This window comes from Mastigoproctus giganteus, chromosome 3 (assembly GCF_048544385.1).
Source record: "Mastigoproctus giganteus isolate SK-2022 chromosome 3, ASM4854438v1, whole genome shotgun sequence".
NCBI lineage: Eukaryota > Metazoa > Arthropoda > Arachnida > Uropygi > Thelyphonidae > Mastigoproctus > Mastigoproctus giganteus.
Window position 1 is genome coordinate 179,276,247 of NC_143577.1, and position 20,503 is coordinate 179,296,749.

General features: G+C 36.9%; 1 protein-coding gene across 1 annotated transcript in view; it reads left to right on the forward strand.

Annotated features, from left to right (window-relative positions):
* The window catches only part of shtd (anaphase promoting complex subunit 1), a 989,031-nt gene that overhangs the window by 733,378 nt on the left and 235,150 nt on the right, over nucleotides 1-20,503 (forward strand). Inside the window, exon 33 of the mRNA XM_090370159.1 lies at nucleotides 8,153-8,243. Within this exon, the coding sequence (XP_090226285.1) occupies nucleotides 8,153-8,243 (91 nt within the window). The remainder of the gene's footprint in view (nucleotides 1-8,152; nucleotides 8,244-20,503) is intronic.

Genomic DNA, 20,503 nt, shown 5'->3' on the forward strand with positions numbered 1-20,503 from the left:
CTGTCCAGTTCCTCCTTAAATTTATTTAACCTATCAACTTCCACAACGAGAGATGGAAGTTTGTTCCAGCAATTAACCACCCGCTGGCTAAAGGCAAATTTCCGCACATCTATTCTACATCTGTCCTTTCTTAATTTGAACTTATGTCCCCGTAGGTTCGTAATCTGAACAAGAGGAAGGATCCCATCAGAATTCAGCGTGCTCAACCCATTCAAGGCCTTATAGACCTCAATCAGATCACCGCACAGGTGCCTAGTCTCCAGCCACTGCAATTTGCAGAACTTAAGCCTCTCTTGGTAAGAGGATCCCTTCATTCCCCTCACCAATCGTGTTGCTCTTCTCTGTACACGCTCAAGCAAATCTACATCCTTCCTAAAATGAGGCCTCCAGACCTGTACACAGTACTCAAGGCGTGGCCTGACCATTGCCTTATACAGAGGGACAATCACCTCCTTTTCCCTGCTAGCAAAATTCGTATATATCATTGACAAAACCCCATGACCTGCCCTAGCAGCCTGTCTGCATTGCTCAGAAAACTTCATATCTGACTGCACAATTACTCCCAGGTCTTTTTCATTTTCTACCACCTTAAGTGTAGTACCACACAGTTGGTACGTTTTTCTGGGGTTACTTCTACTCATATGCAGTACTTTGCATTTGTCAAGGTTAAACCTCAGTTGCCACTTCTTAGCCCATCTGCCCAAATTATCTAGATCCTGTTGCAGTAGCACACTGCCATGACTGTCATTAACAACCCTGCCAACCTTTGTGTCATCTGCAAACTTCGACATTAAGCCTGATATACCTTCATCAATATCATTGATAAATATACAAAACAACAGTGGACCCAACACCGAACCCTGTGGGACTCCACTAATAACAGTCCACGAAGAGCAGCACCCATTGATTACCACCCTCTGTCTTCTCCCACTTAACCATCCTTTTATCCATTGTAGCAACTTACCCTTAATACCATTCTGCTCCAGTTTGTACAGTAGTCTTCCATGCGCAACAGTGTCAAAAGCTTTCCTGAAATCCAAGTATATGATATCAAAATTATTTTTTGCATCCAGTTCCTTTGTGACCACATCATAATAACCAATCAAATTTCTCAAACAAGACTTTCCCTTAACAAACCCATGCTGTGTCTGAATTATTGCTGCAGTCTTGTCTAGATGATCCTGCAATGCATCTTTAACCAGTGACTCCATTATTTTACCCGGAACAGAAGTTAAACTAACTGGTCTGTAATTACTCGTGTCACACTTCGATCCACCTTTGTGAATTGGGGACACATTTGCACATCTCCAGTCCGTGGGAACCTCCCCAGAGTCCAAGGATGCTCTCATAATTATAGCTAAGGGTTTGCTTAGTTGCTTTGCCGCCTCCTTTAATATAACTGGATAGATCCCATCCACCCCAGGTGCTTTTCTTACGTTTAACTTCAACAATTTCTCATCCACTTTGCTCTCAGTTATTACAAGATCATTAAGCACCCTGCTATAATTTGATAACCTTCTGCCATTTTCAAACCTTAATAACTCCTCATGTGTGAATGTAGATGCAAAATACTCATTCAGTTTGTTTGCTATCTCAGCAGGATCATCAACAGTCGAACCATCGATGTCAAGTGGACCAATCATATTCAACCCCTTCCTTTTAGAGTTTATATAAGTAAAGAAATCTTTGCTGTTTTTCTTAGCATCTTTTGCCAAAGATTTCTCGTAATCCGCCTTCGCCTGCCGAACCTCCTTTGTGACCTGATTACAGACTAGCTTATATCTGCCACAGGCTTCTGCATCGCCTGATAATTTATATGCATCCCATGCATTTTTCTTCTCTGTCACGAGTCTCATTAGTTCAAAATGTGAAGGTGATTCTTGCACTACTTCTATTAGAATAAGCAGCGGTCTGGAGCGAGGGGTGCTGGGGTTTCAGAGACTGGTGGTAGGCATCGTGAAACAGGCGAGTATGTGAGATGTGTTATAATAACTAAGAATAAGAATAGGTGCATGTATACCAATTCTAGAAGTATAGTAAATAAATTTGATGAATTTGAAGTGTTGGTCAAGACATCAAAAGCAGATATTGTTGGGATATCAGAGACATGGTGTCACACAGCTATTAGGAATGCAGAATTCGAATTTGGGGATTACAATGTGTACAGAAAGTATACACAGATAGGAAGGTGTTATGCTGCTAATTAAGAAAAACATAAAATCAAAAGAAGTGCATCCAGTTGTTATAGATGAACAGTGCACTGTTGGGTCAGTTTGATGTGACATAAGCACTGCGAAACCAAAAATAAGAGTAGGAGTGTGTTATAGGCCTAATGACTCGAATGAGTACAATGAACAATTGTACAGAGAAATAGAGTGAGCTAGTAAATCAGAATGTCTTATAATGGGGTATATTAACTTCCCAGATATTGACTGGAAATCGTGGGTTGGTCACTCACACGCTAGTCAGACTTTTGTGGATTTGTTGGATGATTGTTTTCTGCAGCAGCATGTTCGAGAGGCAACCAGAGAGGGTAATATTCTTGATCTGGTTATCAGCAGTGAACATTCGTGTATTAAGAATTTGCAAATAAAGGAACCGCTAGGTGGCAGTGATCACAGTGTACTGATATGGGATTTACTTAAAGATGTAATTACCATGGGGGTAAAGGAAAGGGTTTTTGCTTCCGTAAAGGTGACTACAGTAGTCTCAGACAGTTTTTAATTCTGTACAGTGGGATCAACTGATGATGTTACCAACAGCAAATTCTAAGTGGGAAGCATTCAAGGAACTAATCGTGGAGGTTACTAAAAGTTTCATACTTATTAAGAAATATTGTTCAAAGGTTTAGGCCTAAATGGTTGTCAAATGAACTAATGAGACTTGTGGGAGAGAAGAAAAATGCATGGGATACATATAAATAAATTATGAGGCGATACAGAAGCCTATGGCAGATATAAGCTAGTCTGTAATAAACTAAAAAAGGAGGTTAGGCAGGCGAAGGCAGATTACGAAAAATCTTTGGCAAAGGATGCTAAGAAAAACAACAAGGATTTCTTTACTTATATAAATTCTAAAAGGAAGGAGATGAATCTGATTGGTCCATTTGATATCGATGGTTAGACTGTTGATGATCCTGCTGAGGCAGCTAATAAAATAAATGTATATTTAGCATCTACATTCACACATGAGGAGTTATTAAGATTTGAAAATGCCAGAAGGTTATCAAATTGTAGCAGGGTGCTTAATGATTTTGTAATAACTGAGAGCAAAGGAGGAGAAATTGTTAAAGTTAAACGTAAGAAAGGCACCTGGGGTGGACTGGTCTATCCAGTTAGATTAAAGGAGGCGGCAAAGGAAGTAAGCAAACACTTAGCCATAATTATGAGAGCATCCTTGGACTCAGGGGAGGTCCCCACGCACTGGAGATGTGGAAACGTATTCCCAATTCACAAAGGGAGATCGAAAGGTGACACGAGTAATTACAGACCAGTTAGTTTAACTTCTGTTCCGGGTAAAATAATGGAGTCACTGGTTAAAGATGCATTGCAGGATTATCTAGATAAGACTGCAGCAATAATTCAAACACAGCATGAGTTTGTTAAGGGAAAGTCTTGTCTGACAAATTTGATTGGATATTATGATGTGGTTAGAAAGGAACTGGATAGAAAAAAATTATTTTGATATCATATACTGGACTTGGATTTCAGGAAAGCTTTTGACTCTTGCGCATGGAAAACTACCTGCAAAATAGGAGCAGAATGGTATTAAGGGTAGGTTGGTACAATGGATAAAAGTATGGTTGAGTGGGAGAAGATAGAGGGTGGTAATCAATGGGTGCTACTCTTCGTGGACTAATGTTATTAGTTAAGTCCCACAGGGTTCGGTGTTGGGTTCAATGTTGTTTTGTATATTTATCAATGATATTGATGAAGGTATATCTGTCTTAGTGTCAAACTTTGCAGATGATGCAAAGGTTGGCAGGGTTGTTAATGACAGTAATGGCAGTGTGCTACTGCAAAATGATTTAGAAAATTTGGGCAGATGGGCTGAGAAGTGGCAACTGAAGTTTAACATTGACAAATGCAAAGTACTGCATATGAGTAGAAGTAACCCCAGAGAAATGTACCGTCTGTGTGGTACCACACTTAAGGTGGTAGAAAATGAAAAAGACCTGGGAGTAATTGTGCAATTAGATATGAAGCATTTCTGAGAAATGCAGAAAGGCTGCAGGGCAGGTCATGGTGTTTTGTCCATGATATATGGGAATTTTGCTAGCAGGGAAAAGGAGGTGATTGTCCCTCCGTATAAGGTAATGGTCAGGCCACGCCTTGAGTACTGCTTACAGGTCTGGAGGCCTCATTTTAGGAAGGATGTAGATTTGCTTGAGCATGTGCAGAGAAGGGCATCAAGATTGGTGAGTGGAATGAAGGGATCCTCTTACCAAGAGAGGCTTAAGTTCTGCAAATTGCAGTGGCTGGAGACTAGGCACTATGCAAGGTTATCTGATTGAGATGTATAATGCCTTGAATCGGTTGAGCATGCTGAATTTTGATGAGATTCTTCCACTTGTTCAGATTATGAACCTAAGGGGGCATAAATTCAAATTGAGGAACGATAGATGTAGAATAGATGTGTGGAAATTTCCCTTTAGCCAGAAGGTGGTTAATTGGTGGATCAAACTTCCATCTCTCGTTGTGGAAGTTGATAGATTAAATAAATTTTGGAGAAACATTTAGAGGGAATTGTTTTGTAAATTTTTTTTTTTTTTTGTTTGATGCTGCATAAGCTCATACACTTGCTTTGTTGCATCACATGCCACTACTACTACTGCTTGCTTTAAACATACTGGATTAGTGGTCACTGGAGTGTGTCACAGGGAGCAGAATATGTTCTAAAGAGGTAAGAGGGGGCATCAGTTAATTCAGTTAGTCATTTAAGTGGAGATAGCTTAATGGTTCTTCTACTGCCTCCATGAACTTGCATGTTGTATGAAAGATTTTTCATTCATCCTTTGTAAACTGTATCCCCAGATTTTCTGTGGATTTAAATCCAGTGAATTACCAGGCCAAAGTAATATTTAACATGTTTGGATAACATGTGAAGTTCCAAAACTTTGTGCTTGGTGAACAGAGGCAACTTGAAAAATCAGTCTCCTTTGCTGAAGGTATCATTTAAAAAAAAAAAAAAAAAAAATCTTTATATTATATTATGGCATTCACAGTGATGTCAAAAGAACTTTGATTTTTCCCACATCATTTATTGAAAAATATCTGCAAATCATCACACTGAAGGGAAATGTACAGTAATCGATATCACCAAAATTTATTTTTGTTTCATCACTAAACAGAGTTTTCTGGTACTCTTATTTAGATTAATGCTGGTTGTGTTAAGTCCATGCAATGCATGCTTGCCACGGTTGAGTAAGCAGTGTTAGCTTCTTAACTAGATAGCAGGATTTCAAACCAATTTCCTTTAACTTTCTCATTACAGTTCTTGAAGTTTTTTCTGTTCCAGTTATTTCTTTATAATGTTTTATCAAGACTTTTAAAATATGCAAATCTGTCTTGAGTACAGATATATGCCAAACATTATTATCTAATTTTGGTATTTATTTCTATTTTTTTTCCTGATGTGTCTGCTCTTCCCATATGAATTTTTCACATTTCCTCCATTTTCTTAAATTGCCACCCATCTGTTGCTTTGTGTGGAGTAGCAATTTAATTGTTTGTTTTCCATTTTTATTCCAAAACCAGACTGAACCAGATGTGTTATAGTCATTCTCTTGCACCAGTAGTTGTGTCCGTGGCTTAAAAAAAAAAAAATAAAAATTGAAATAGCTTAAAAGAAAACACGACAGCATACAAAATCATGGGAAAATCTTAATAAGGGAATAAAGCTGTTACTGGAGTGGGGGGGGGTTATAGATGTCTAAAATATGTTATCACACATTTTAGCCAACTACAGCCACCTGTGTTCTCCAAAAACCATGAACTTTGTGGGAGAAGACGGAGAATAGTTATCAGTGGGCCTGAACTTCGTGGACTAATGTTACTGGAGTTACCCACTGTTAGTATTATTAGCCATATGGTGCAAGGAAGCCTAAGGCTTATGATGCTGCATCAGCCAAAAAAAAATTTCTGAGTTACCCTGAGAGAGAGAGAGAGATTAAGAGTTAGCAATAGAAGGGAATCACCAAGAAACATATGAATGATGATATGCCCACATTATTGTTTTTGATATTTATTAATGATATTGGTGAAAGTATGTCTGTCTAAGTTTGCAGGTGATACAAAAGTTGAAAGAGTGGTTGACAGTAATCTGGGTATGCTACTGCAACAAGATCTGAGAAAATTAGGCAAATGGGAAATAGCAATTGAAGTTTATCATTGACAAATGCAAATTACTGTATGTGGGTAGCAGTAATCCCAGATCTAACAACTGTGTGGTACTATACTCAGATTAGTGGAAAATTAAAAAGATCTTGGAGGGGGAGATAAATTGCACGGCCAGATATGAAGTTCTCTGAGCAGGGCAGACTGGCTACCAGGACAGTTCCTGCAGTTTTGTCAGCATTTTTGCTGAAAAAAATTTGCTTATACAGCAATTTTTTTAGCAGGGATAAGGAGGTGAGCATCCCATTGTTCAAGGCAATGGTTATGCCCCATCTTGAGTACTGTATATACAGGTCCAAAGGCCTCGTTTTAGAAAGAATGTGCATCTGCTGTAACAGGTGCAGAGAATGGCAACAAGCTTGACGAGGAGAACAAGCAACAGGATGCTCTTACTAGGAAAGACTTCAGTTCTGTAAATTGCGGCATCTAAAAACTAGATGAGACTTTGAATGGATTGAGCAATCTTCCAGAAGTTTGGCATTCAACCCCTTGCTCAGACTTTTTTTTTGCTCATGCACCAGAAAATACTAAAACTGAACTTGCTTAGACTGAACACATGTGATGGTATAAATTCAAATTGAGGAAGGATGTTTACAGGGTTGAAAGGTTGTGAAAGTGGGTAGTCCCAACATGTGCCACCATCCATTTGCTGTCCGACCTCAAACTCACAGAACCATCTTTTCATCTTCCTCGTTTATTCAATCAACCGCTGTTTTCTGGATCAACCATCCTTTGTACGTATTCCATGCAAATTAGTCTACAGAAGGTCAAGTCTAATTTCAAGAATTATCTTCTTTTGTCTTCTCAACCTCCAACCCAAGCATGGTACGAAGTACTACAGCTTGTTTTTTTTCATAAAAAAAAAAAAAAAAAAAAAAAAGAAAGAGAGAAGAGCAATAAAATTACCTAGGAGTATAAAAAGAATTTTTTATCTGTAAACTAGGCATCTGCATGGTATGTAAATTCTTAATATAACATCTTAATTGATGGAAAGTTCATATTGGTTTAAGTAAACTAAACGATGATGGCTTCTTTATGCTTTCTGAATTAGATACATGGGGAGGAGCATATATTTAAACTGAAAAATATGGTTTCAGAATAGATGTTCAGAAATTTGCATTCAGCTGAGTAACTGACTTTTAGAATAAACTTCCACCTAGTATTGTGGAAGTGGATATTTTTAATAAATTTAAAGAAGGTTGTAACTGGATTAATCCAATTATATCATTCAATTAGGGAATCCCCTCTCTTTCTCTCTCCCAACTTCCCGCCCTCCCTCCCCATATAATCGATTATCCCTCAGTGTATTCACTTCTTGTTTTTCTGATTTTTAATTGATTTTTTTTCCCTTATCCCATGACAGCAGACTTTTTCAAACAGATCCCACTTTTATTTGTCTTCGACTTTTCAGATTCTTTTTATCCATAACCTTGCAAACATTGAGCAGCTCTACGGGTAACTGTTTTACTTTTACTTGGTAATTTTTTAACTGAATGAACAAAAACTATGCAGCACTCTTTACTTTGTTGAATTCACAATGAATAAAATTTGATTTGCATATTCCTGCTGCTGTTTTTCTTTTTTTTTGTGGCCACAAAAGAAAAAAAAAATTGTTCATGTAACTTTCTATTTTTCATAAGGTAGAAGCATTGTGAAGAATGTTTTCATTCAAAAATTACATAAATTGCTCTCAGCTATTTAGTAATCCTGTATGTTATTTTGAAGATATTTACTAATTCTCTCTCTCCGTTTTATAGCCAGGCATATTGCAATATTATTGCTGGGGCTTGTATGAGTGTTGGACTAAAATTTGCTGGTTCTGCAAATGAAGATGCTTTTGATACTTTGGTAAGTTAAAAAAATACTATCTAGGTAAATAGTACTGGATTAATTAATAGATATGTGGCTAGCTTTGCACTGTCTCTCTTAATTTTAGGCCCTAATCAAGGATAGTCTCTTTTCCTTATTTTCATTTTAGCCTTGGACCCAGAAATAAATTCTCTGACTATATGGATAGTGTATTTCTTAGGTATTTGATTTTCTGCCCAGAAGCACAAATTTTTCTGCTTCTGACATTAATAATATTTAGAATTAGGGCTAAAACTAACAAAAATATGTAGAGTATTAGAATTCAAATAATCTAACTGGTTGAAATCATACATTAATTTTAATACAGATAAAAGAATTAAAGCTAATAATGCATTTGAGAAAGACTTGTACAAGTTAATGAATAATTCTGTTTATGGAAAGAGTATGGAAAATGTAAGAAAACAAGTTTATCTTACATTATGCTGTGATGGAAATAAAGTTCAAAAATTAATAACTAAACATAACTTTAAAAAAAGAGATATATTTGATAAAAAATTATGTGGAGTTCATATGAAAAAAAAAAAAAAAAAAAAAAACATTAGTAACTTTGGATAAACCTATTTATGTTGAAATGTCTATTTTAGATATATCTGGGCTGTTAATATATATTTTTCATTATGATGTTATGAAACCTAAATAGGGTGAAAATCTAAATGTTGTGTATGCAGATATAGATGGTTTTATATGATATTAAGACTGACGACTTTTATGAACATATGAAAGAAACGAAATTAAAAAGAATAATGTTTGAGGACTATAAAGAGTGTTTATTTGAGGAAGAAGAACTATGAATCTAATTAGAAGCAAAAAATGTTTGAAGTTTATTCAGTACAAGTAAACAAAAAAGCTCTGAGCCCTTTTGAAGGTAATATATCTTGGTAATATATCTTGGTGATAAATTCATATCTTAGCATGGGGACATTATTCAATATAAAATTAGACCTTTATCTATCCATTAGTTAAACTAATCTGAATGTTCTTTCCATTTAATGAGTTATTTATTTCCTGTTTTTTCTAATATTTTTTTCTATTTGATAAACATTATCCTGCTTATTATATTTTACTAATCCTTATTCATAAAATTAACCTTGTATTTCTTCATTATTTAAGTCTCTTATATATAGTAAGCTTAGTCTTCAAAGCCTCAAAAATAATAAATACTTCCTAAGTAAAGTTTGGTAAATAACCCTTTATGAACACATCTTTGTATTTACTGATTCTACCCTTATCACCAATATGAAACTTGAGTTTAGATTCTGATAATTCCTTTTTATAAAGATTATTATAGATTGTTTTTTTTATTTTCAGCTTTAACTGGTGCTCTAGGTTTCATTTTAATAGATCTATGATAAGAATTATTATAATTTGAAAAAAATTTGTCTAATTAATCTCTCCTCTTCCTACTATTATTAACTGAAAAGTTGGTGCATAATAGCCTTAGATGCTGATTCGCCATAAAACTCCTAACAATCAACCAACCAACTGTAAAGTATTTCCATATTTTTGTTTTCAGTTTTCTATTAAGTCGTCTACTGATTGAGCTTTTGTTTCTATATTCTCACTAGTAAACAATGAACATTATATTTTTTTTAAAAGCTGCTGCATAAATTCATTAACATAAATTTTATTTGTAAATTCATTACCTCTGTCAGTCTGTGTTTTTTTCAGGAATTTGTTCTGCAAATATAATGTGAAAAGCTTTTGATATCTCATCACCCGTTTTATTCTGTTAGTATGTACTTAGTGTTAAATGGTTTGTTTGTTTTCTTGCTTATAAACTAAGTCTGCTTGAAATTGATTGTCTATATGAATAACAAACTCTCCCCTTAAATTTTCTTTTCACAAACCTGAAAAGAAAATTTAAGAGGAGTGCTAATCTTGCTGATGCAAAAATTCTTTTATTTCTTTTATAGGTAGATTTGTTTTTATTTGTAATTCTAAAATACCCGAATAATCTGTTAAGAGATTATAATACAGATTCTTTAAGCTATTGTTTTGCTTCACATAATATACATATAACCTACAAATACCTTTCAGTATATTTGAGTTTTTGTTTTTATAACATTATTAGTTGATACTTTAAGCAGTAAATATTCATTGTATTTATTTCAGAAGAAATTTTATCAGTTCCTAATCTGTATCATTTTTTAGCTTTAATTATAGGCTAAAATTGTCATTTACCTGCACATTCTTCAAAAGTTGGGTTTTATATAGCATCTGAATCATTTAATTCTTGATCTGCTATATGACGTTGAGCTGTATCTTGTAGTTTTACTTTATGCCATATCATGTTTCTTTCAGCTTTCATCAGCTCTACTAATTCCTTTATCTCCTCTAGCTAATATTTTTTAATTTTGTAAAAGGTCCATAGTACTTATATTTTTTATCTGTTAGAGTTCTTAAATGCATTTCTGATGGATTAATCTTATCTTGCATCCAATAAAAATATCACATGCAACTAATTTCTAATTAAAATCACTAGGTGTTTGAGCAAATGAATACAATACATCATAAAGTTATTTATTCTTATTTCTAAATTTAATCTATTTCATACAATAATAACCACATAAAACTGAATCTTATTTAAATTTGACTTGAATTATATGCTATTTCTTTATTTGAAATGTATAAATATTTTTGGTTTTTATTGTAATTGCATACTCAGTGAGTACCATTTTCTTTAAATGAGTCTAGATTAACAATATCACTTTCAAATGTATTTATTTTATTGGGTAAAGTATCTCTAGAGAAAATATAGCTTGAAAACCTTTTACATTATTCTTGTAATTTAGATTATCAAAATTGATTAAAATTTTTATTTTGTTTTACATCCTTGACCATGCTTAATTTATTGATTTCTAATAAATATTCCTTTACCACAACTTATCTAAAATTTCAGTAAGCCTTATATGCCTGAAGTATCTTGAGCTCCTTTAGCTATAGCAGTTAAGAGGTAATAAAAATTGAAGAAAGCTTCCAGTTTGTAACTGAGATTTACTTAAAGTAATATTACATCCTTTGATTAACTAATGTGATTAATTTGAGTCTGAATTAATTGCAAATTGGAATTGGCGGGTTTAATTTTATCAATTCATATTGCTACAGTTTATTTATTTTTGTATGCACTAGCGATTTTTTTCTTTTCATTATCAAATAAGTATACGTTACAAGACAGATATGTCATTTATTTAAATTAAATTTATTTAAGATATTAGCATTAGTAGAGGCATATGATGCAAGAAAGCAAGCTTATTCAACATCAGCCAAAAAAAAAACACCACTCCCATTTCACCCCTCCGTTCGTTCGAAATACCTGTCCATCTGAGCCTTAAATTTGTTTGGGCTATCAACTTCAACAACAAGTGATGGAAGTCTGTTCTACCAACCAACTACCTGCTGGCTGAAGGCAAATTTCTGCACATATATCCTACATCTGTCTTTCCTCAATTTGAATTTATGCCCTCTCAGGTGATTATTCTGACAAGAGGAAGAATTACATCAGCATTAAGCATGCTCAAACCATTCAAGGCCTTATACACCTCTGTGCGATCACCTCGCCGGTGCCTAGTCTCCAGACTCTGTAATTTGCAAAACTTAAGCCTTTCTTTGTAAAAGCAACCCTTTGTTCCATTAACTAATCTTGTTGACCTCTGTACTCATTCCAGCAGATCTACATCCTTCTTGAAATGAGGCCTCCAGACCTGTATACAGGTCTCAAGGTATGGCCTGACCATTGCCTTGAAAATATAGGGAATAATCACCTCCCTATCCCTGCTAGAAAAATTCCTGTATATGATTGACAAGACACCAAGAGCAACTCTTGCAGCTCATATGCACTGCTCAGAGAACTTCATATCTGCCTACACAATTACCCGCAGGTCCTTTTCATTCTCTACCACTGTCAGTGTAGTACCACAGAATTGATACTTTGCTCTGGGGTTACTGTTACCCATATGTAGTACTTTACATTTATTAAACTTCATTTGCCACCTCTCGGCCCATCTGCTCAACCTTTCCAGATCCTGTTGCATCAGCATAGTGTCCTTAACAACCCTGCCAACCTTTGTATCGTCTGCAAACTTGGACATTAAGCTTGATATACCATCATCAATATCATTTATAAATACAGAAAACAACAATGGACCCAACACTGAACCCTGAGGAATTCCACTAATAACATTAGTCCATGTCGAGCAGTGTCCACTGATTACCACTCTCTGTCTTCTGCCACTGAACCATCCCTTTATCCATAACAGCAATTTGCCACCAATGCCACACTGCTCCAATGTGTGCAGAAGTCTTCCATGTGCACCAGTATCAAAAGCCTTCCTAAGATCCAAATATATAATATTAAAGTTATTCCCTTCATTCAGTTCGTTTGTGACTATATCATAGTATCCAATCAAATTTGTCAGGCAAGACTTCCCCTTAACAAAACCATGCTGTGTCTGAGCTATAACAGAATTCTTGTCTAGATGATCCTGCAGTACTTCTTTAACCAGTGCCTCCATTAATTTTCCTAGAACAGAAGTTAAACCAACAGGTCTATAAATACTTGTGTCAGCCTTTGATCCTCCTTTGTGAATTGGGGTCACATTTGCACATCTCCAGTCTATGAGTACCTTCCCTGAGTCCAAAGAAGCTCTCATAATTATGGCTAAGGGTTTGCTTACTTCATTTGCTGCTTCCTTTAATATAACTGGATAGATCCCATCCACCCCGGGTGCCTTTCTTGTGTTTATCTTCAACAATTTCTCCTCCACTTTCCTCTCGGTTATTACAAAATCATCTAGCTCACTGCCAGTGTTTACTTCCTTCACCCACGGCATTCCTCTTCCTGAATAACTCCTCGTGTGAATGTAGATGCAAAATACTCGTTTAGTTTGTTAGCCACCTGAGCAGGATCGTCAACTGTCGAACCATCAATATCCAGTGGACCAATTTGATTCATCCCTTTCCTTCTTGAATTTACATAGGTGAAGAACTATTTTCTGTTTTTCTTTGCAGCCTTTGCCAAGAATTTCTCATAATCTGCCTTTGCCTACCTAATCTCCTTTGTGACTTGGTTACAGACCAGCTTATATCTATCATAGGCTCCCATGTCACCCATTAATTTTTTTGTATCCCATACATTTTTCTTCTCTGCCATAGGTCTCATTAGTTCATATGACATCCATTTAGGCCTGAACCTTGAACAATATTTCTTAGTTGGTATGTAAAGCCTGGTAGCTTCCGAGATAAGTTCTTTGAATGCTTTCCATTTCGAATTTGCTGTTGGTAACATCATCAGTTGGTCCCACTGTATAGAATTTAAATACTGTCTCAGTCCATCGTAGTCGCCTTTACGAAAGCAAAAACCCTTTACTCTACCTCTGATGGTAGTTACCTCCTTCAGTAAATCTCACTTCAGCACACTGTGATCACTGCCACCTAGTGGTTCTTTATCTGCAGATTCTTAATGCATGAAGAATCACCACTGATAATCAGATCAAGAGTATTGCTCCTTCTAGTTGCCTCTCGAACATGCTGATGTAGAAAATAATCATCCAATAAATCCACAAAAGCCTTGCTAGTGTGTGAGTGACCAACCTACAAATTCCAGTCAATATCTGGGAAATTAAAATCCCCCATTATAAGACACTCTGATTTACTGACCCACTCTATTTCCCAGTACAGTATCTTATACTCAGCAGAGTCATTAGGCTTATAGCACAAGTGACTTTCAATTTTGATTTCCCTATGCTTATGTCACACCACACTGACTCGGCACTGCCCTGTCCATTGATGTCGACTCGCTTCACTTCCTTGGATTTTATGTGTTTCTTAACTAATAGCATAACCCCTCCTCCCCTCCCGTCCTGTCTATCCTTTCTATACATATTGTTTTCCCCAAATTCCAGATCTGCATTACTTATATCTGTTTGACACCAGGTCTCTGATATCCCAACAATAAATTTATTGACCAAACACCTAACTCCTACATGCAACTTTTCTTATTCTTAGCTGCCCTAACAGAACCTATGTGTTTTCTTGTTCCGCGATGACTCCTAGCAGTCTCTGAAATATCCTGCATCTTGTTTTTCAGGCTGCTGATGCTGCTGCTCATTTCAATAGAAGCAGTGCAAGAATCACTTTCACCTCTGCCAGTGGCTACTGTTAATCTTTTAGTCCTTGTATCCCCCCAAACTATCAGTTTTCCGACCCACCTAACACTGCCTCGACAGCATCAGCAAATATTCTTTCACCCTTTCTCTTCTGTTAACAAGTACAGACCAGGCTGAAAAAAATTCTACCCCTTGAGCCTTGCACAATCTTTCTAGGGCCGAATTGATCAACAAGGCTCTTATCATATAGTCCTTTCTATCATGTCTGGACAGAATTGCAGACAATTTCAAATTCAACCCTAATTCACTAATTCACGGCTTTTTTTCAACAGTGACCTGTACTTGTTAAGTAATTCCGCCGGTCTCCTACTCTTAATATCATTAGTGCCAATGTGTACAACTATATCACCTTTTGTGCCCTTAAATGATGATATCCGCTCTACAATATAATCAACCTTTGCCCCCTGGCAGACATACCCTGGTCCTATTCCACCTATCCTTTTTACAAAGTATGTTCCCCCGTTTCCCTGACAATAGAGTCACCAACAACTACTAGTTCCTGTGGGACCAGCACATTCTGCCTTGTGTGATGACCAAGTGCAAAGCTCTGGCATTGATGTGGGCAGCTCAGAGCTTGATGGGCCCTCAATTTATATCCTTCAAGGGCATCCACCCTGTCCTTCAAGCACTCCCAAAACAACAATCCTTATGGGGCTATATAATTCATACAATCGTCAATGTTCATCTTAAGTTTGTTCATTATTTTTCAAGAAAATATCTAGAATTTATGCAATTTGGTTTCTTAATTCAGTACTATTATTTCCATCTATCTTTGATTCAATGCTCAGCAGAGGTAAAGAAAGCCAACACGAGAACCATGGTGAACTGCCGGGAACTTACTGGACTTGCCATTCTCAGCAAACATAGTGCATGTTATCTTCATTTTGCTCATAATAATCATGTGAGAGGGCATAAATTCAAATTGAGGAAAGACAGTTGTAGGATAGATGTGCAGAAGTTTGCCTTTATCCAGCATGTGGTTGATTGCTGGAACAAACTTCCATCTGTTGTTGTAGAAGTTGATAGCTTAAACAGTTTCAAGGCAGAACTAGACAAACATTTGGAGCGATTTGATTTGTGAAATGAGAAGGGGCTGGGTGGTTTTTTGTTTTTTTTTCTCTTGGCTGATGCTTTTAGCATTAGCATTAGTAGAGGCATTTGATGCAAGAAAGCAAGCTTATGCAGCATCAGCAAAAAAAAAAAAAATAAATAAAATAAATAAATAAATAAAAAATAACCACTTCCACTTCACCCCTCTGTTCATTCGAAATACCTGTCCAGCTGAGCCTTAAACTTATTTAGATTATCAACTTCCACGACAAGTGATGGAAGTCTGTTCCACCAACCAACCACCCGCTGGCTAAAGGCAAATTTCCTCACGTCTATCCTACATCTGTCTTTCCTCAATTTGAATTTATGCCCTCTCAGGTGATTCTTCTGAGCAAGAGGAAGAATCCCATCAGCATTGAGCATGCTCAAACCATACAAGGCTTTATACACCTCTATCAGATCACCTCGCTTGTGCCTAGTCTCCAGACACTGTAATTTGCAAAACTTAAGCCTTTCTTCGTAAGAGCTCCCCTTTGTTCCTTTCACTAATCTTGTTGCTCTTCTCTGTACTCGTTCCAGCAGCTCTACATCCTTCTTGAAATGAGGCCTCCAGACCTGTATACAGTACTCAAGGTGTGGCCTGACCATTGCCTTATACAAGGAAATAATCACCTCCTTATCCCTGCTAGAAAAATTCCTATATATCATTGACAATACACCATGAGCTTCTCTTGCAGCCCGTCTTCACTGCTCAGATAACTTCATATCTGCCTGCACAACCACCCCCAGGTCCCTTTCATTCTCTACCACTGTCAGTGTAGTACTTTACATTTGTCAATGTTAAACTTCATTTGCCACCTCTCAGCCCATCTGCTCAGCCTTTCCAGATCCTGTTGCAGTAACATAGTGTCAGTAGTGTCCTTGACAACCCTGCCAACCTTCGTATCGCCTGCAAACTTCGACATTAAGCTTGATATACCATCATCAATATCATTTATAAATACAGAAAACAAAAATTTTTTTTTTTTTTTTTTTTTTGGCTGATGCTGCATAAGCTTGCTTTCTTGCATTAAATGCCTCTACTATTGCTAATGCTAATGCTAAAATGAACTCAAAACTGAACCCTGAGGGACTCCACTAATAACATTAGTCCACGATAAGCAGTGTCCATTGATTACCACTCTCTGTCTTCTCCCCTTCAAACACCCCTTTATCCATAGCAGGAATTTGCCTCCAATGCCACACTGCTCCACTTTGTGCAGCAGTCTTCCATGTGCAACAGTATCAAAAGCCTTTCTAAGATCCAAGTATATAATATCAGTTATTCCCTGCATCCAGTTATTTTTTTATGCATCATAGTATCCAATCAAATTGGTCAGGCAAGACTTCCCCTTAACAAAACCATGCTGTGTCCGAGCTATAACTGAAGTCTTGTCTAGATGATCCTGCAGTGCTTCTTTAACCAGTGCCTCCATTAATTTTCTGGGAACAGAAGTTACACTAACAGGTCTATAATTACTTGTGTCGCCCTTTGATCCTCCTTTGTGAATTGGGGTCACATTTGCACATCTCCAGTCTATGGGTATCCCCCCATGAGTTCAAGGAGCTCTCATAATTATGGCTAAGGGTTTGCTTACTTCCTTTGCTGCCTCCTTTAATATAACTGGATAGATCCCATCCACCCCAGGCACCTTTTTTATCTTCAACAATTTTTTCTCCACTTTTCTCTCAGTTATTACAAGATTACATAGCTTACAGCCAGAGTTTAAATCACCTCTGGTATTCCCCTCCCTGAATAACTCCTCATGTGTGAATGTAGATGTAAAATATTCATTTAATTTGTTAGCTACTTGAGCAGAATCAACAATTGAACCATAGATAGCAAGTGGACCAATCTGATTCATCCTCTTCCTTCTAGAGTTTACATAAATAAAAAAATCCTTGCTGTTATTCTTAGCATCCTTTGCCAAAGATTTCTCATAATCTTCCTTTGCCTGCCTAACCTCCTTTGGAACTTGGTTACGGACCAGCTTATATCTATCATAGGCTTCTGTGTCACCTGTTATTTTATATGTATCCCATGCATTTTTCTTCTCTGCTACATGTCTAATTAGCTCATCTGACATCCATTTAGGCCTAATTCTTGAACAGTATTTCTTAGTTGGTATGAAAAGCCTAGTAGCTTCCAAGATTAATTCTTTGATTGCTTCCCATTTTGAATTTGCTGTTGGTAACATGATCAGTTGGTCTCACTGTATAGAATTTAAATACTGTCTCAGACTGTCATAGTCACCTTTATGAAAGCAATAACCCTTCCTTTTACCCCTGATGGTAGTTACTTATTTGAGTAAATCCCACTTCAGCACACTGTGATCACTGCCACCTAGTGGTTCTTTATCTGCAGATTCTTAATGCATGAAGAATTACTACTGCTAATCAGATCAAGAGTATTACTCCCTCTATTTGCCTCCAAACTTGCTGCTGCTGCTATAGAAAACAATCATCCAATAAATCCACAAAAGCCTTGCTAGTGTGTGAGTGACAAGCCCACAAATTCCAGTGAGTATCTGGCAAATTAATCCCCCCCCCATTATAAGACACTCTTATTTACTGGCCCACTCTATTTCTCTGTACAGTTGTTTATTTTACTCATCAGAATCATTAGGCCTATAACACACTTCTACCCTCAATTTTGCTTTCCCAGTGCTTATGTCATACTAAACTGACTGAACATTGCAGTGTCCAGCCAGGTTAACTGACTGTACTTCCTTGGAATTTATGTGTTTCTTAACCAATAGCATAGCCCGTCCTCCCTTCCTATCCTGTCTATCCTTCCTCTGCACACTGTACTCCCCAAATTCCAATTCTACATTCTTAATATCTGTGTGATACCACGTCTCTGTTATCCCAACAATATCTGCCTTTGAAATTTTGACTAAAACCTCAAATTCATCAAATTTATTTACCAATGCTTTATTTAGCATTGGTGTATACACAAGTATACATGCACCTGCTCCTATTCTTAGCTACCTTAACACAGCCCATGTATTTACTTGTTCTTCAATGACAAACAGCCATCTCTTAAATCCTCTGCACCTTGTTTTCCTCATTGCTTCTGCTTATTTCAATAGTTGAATTCAATTGTAACTGTTGAATTCATCTGCAACATCTGCTGGGACATCTAATACCATCCTACATCCATTACATAAGGGTCTGATTTGGTTTGTCCTCTTCTTTGCATTTATGGATGTGAAGAATTTTTTTTTTTTTTTTTTATGTAAACCCCAAACACGAGAGGTATTGGAACCTTAGAAGTACTTAGTACCATGCTTGGGTTGGAGATTGAGAAGACGAAAGAAGATATTTGTTGACCTTAGGCTTGAACTTCTGTCAACTGTAATTTCAGGAAATATGTACGAAGGAAGGTTGTTCCAGAAAACGGCAGTTGAATGAATAAACGAGGAAGATGAAAAGGTTCTGTAGGTTTGAAGTTGGACAGTAAATGGATGTTGGCTGGTGGCGGCACATGTTCGGACTGTTTTGAAAGAGAGAGCGTTAATTATAGAAGCCAATTTAGAAGAACAGTGCCCATGGAAGTATCTGTTGAAGAGGCATGCACCAGAAACAGTACGTCTATGAGACAGCGAATGGAGAGACTGTTAGGGATGAATCATTAATTAACATAACTGCCATCTTCTGAATGGAATGAAGTCTGAGAGAGGTTTTGGGGCACCACCCCAGAGGTGGGAACAATATTCCATGATAGGGCGGATTTGCGATTTGTACAGTTAACAGCTGTTTGGAAGAAAAATAACGCCGAGCGCGAAAGAGAAACCAAGTTTTTTAGATGCAGAGGAAGCAATATTTGTAATGTGCTTGTGCCAAGAGAGATTAGAAGTCAGGGTAATTCCCAAAAGAGATATATCATTTTGCCTAGAAATCAGTATCACCAAAGATAAGCATAGGAGCAGAAGAATCCTTTTTGCGAGATATAAGACGAGACTGGGTTTTGAAGGATTGAAATCAACTAAGTTGTTTTTGCCTCACTGCAGACTTACCTGAAGATTGGCATTTAAGGAATTGGTAGCAGATTTTCGAGAAGTTGAAGCTGATTTAGCAGGACAAGGTTTCTCAAAATGGAAAGTAGACTGCAATGTGCTATTATCAGCAAAACTATGGATAGGATTTCCAGTCAATGGAAGAAGGTCATTAATATACAAGAGGAAAAGAGTGGGGGAAAGAACTGAACCTTGGGGGGGGGGACAGCAGCATTATTGGAGAAGTTAGAAGACAGAGAGCCATCTACCATCACCCTCAGTGAGCGATCAGAGAGAAAACTGGATAAACAATTACAAGAAACAGTTGGGAAACCATAAGATGGAAGCTTGTTTAGAAGACCTTTATGCCAAATATGATCGAAAGCCTTTGAGATATCAAGAGCAACTGCTTGTGTTTCACTGAACTTTTCCATTGAATTAGTCCATAAATTGGTAACATAACCCAGAATATTACCATTGGATAAACACTGACAAAATGCATACTGGCAATCGTTGATCAGACGGAAGGTTTCTAGGTAGTTTAAGAGTTGGTGGTTAATTGATTTCTCCATTACTTTAGAAAGAGCAAAAGTATTTGCAATGGGACAATAATTGGATGGGAGGGATTTGTCACCCTTTTTAGGAACTGGCTGGATATGAGCAAATTTCCAAGCAGAAGGAAAAACACCTTTGGAATAAGAAAGTGAAAAAAGGCGGCAAAGAACAGGAGTAAGTTAGAGCACATATTTTGAGAACAATTGGAGAAATACCATCGGGGCCTAGAACTTTCTTAGCATCAAGATTCGTTCAAATCCTTCTGACATCCTTTTGACCGAAGACCACAGGTGGCATTGAGTGGATCATTTTGGGAATGGTTGGAGGTGTTTTACCAAGATCATTAATACATGAGTGGAAGAAAAATGGGATGCTAGCAGGTCAGCTTTATCCTTGGCCAAAGTGAATTCCTTATTTCCTTATTCCCCCCTCC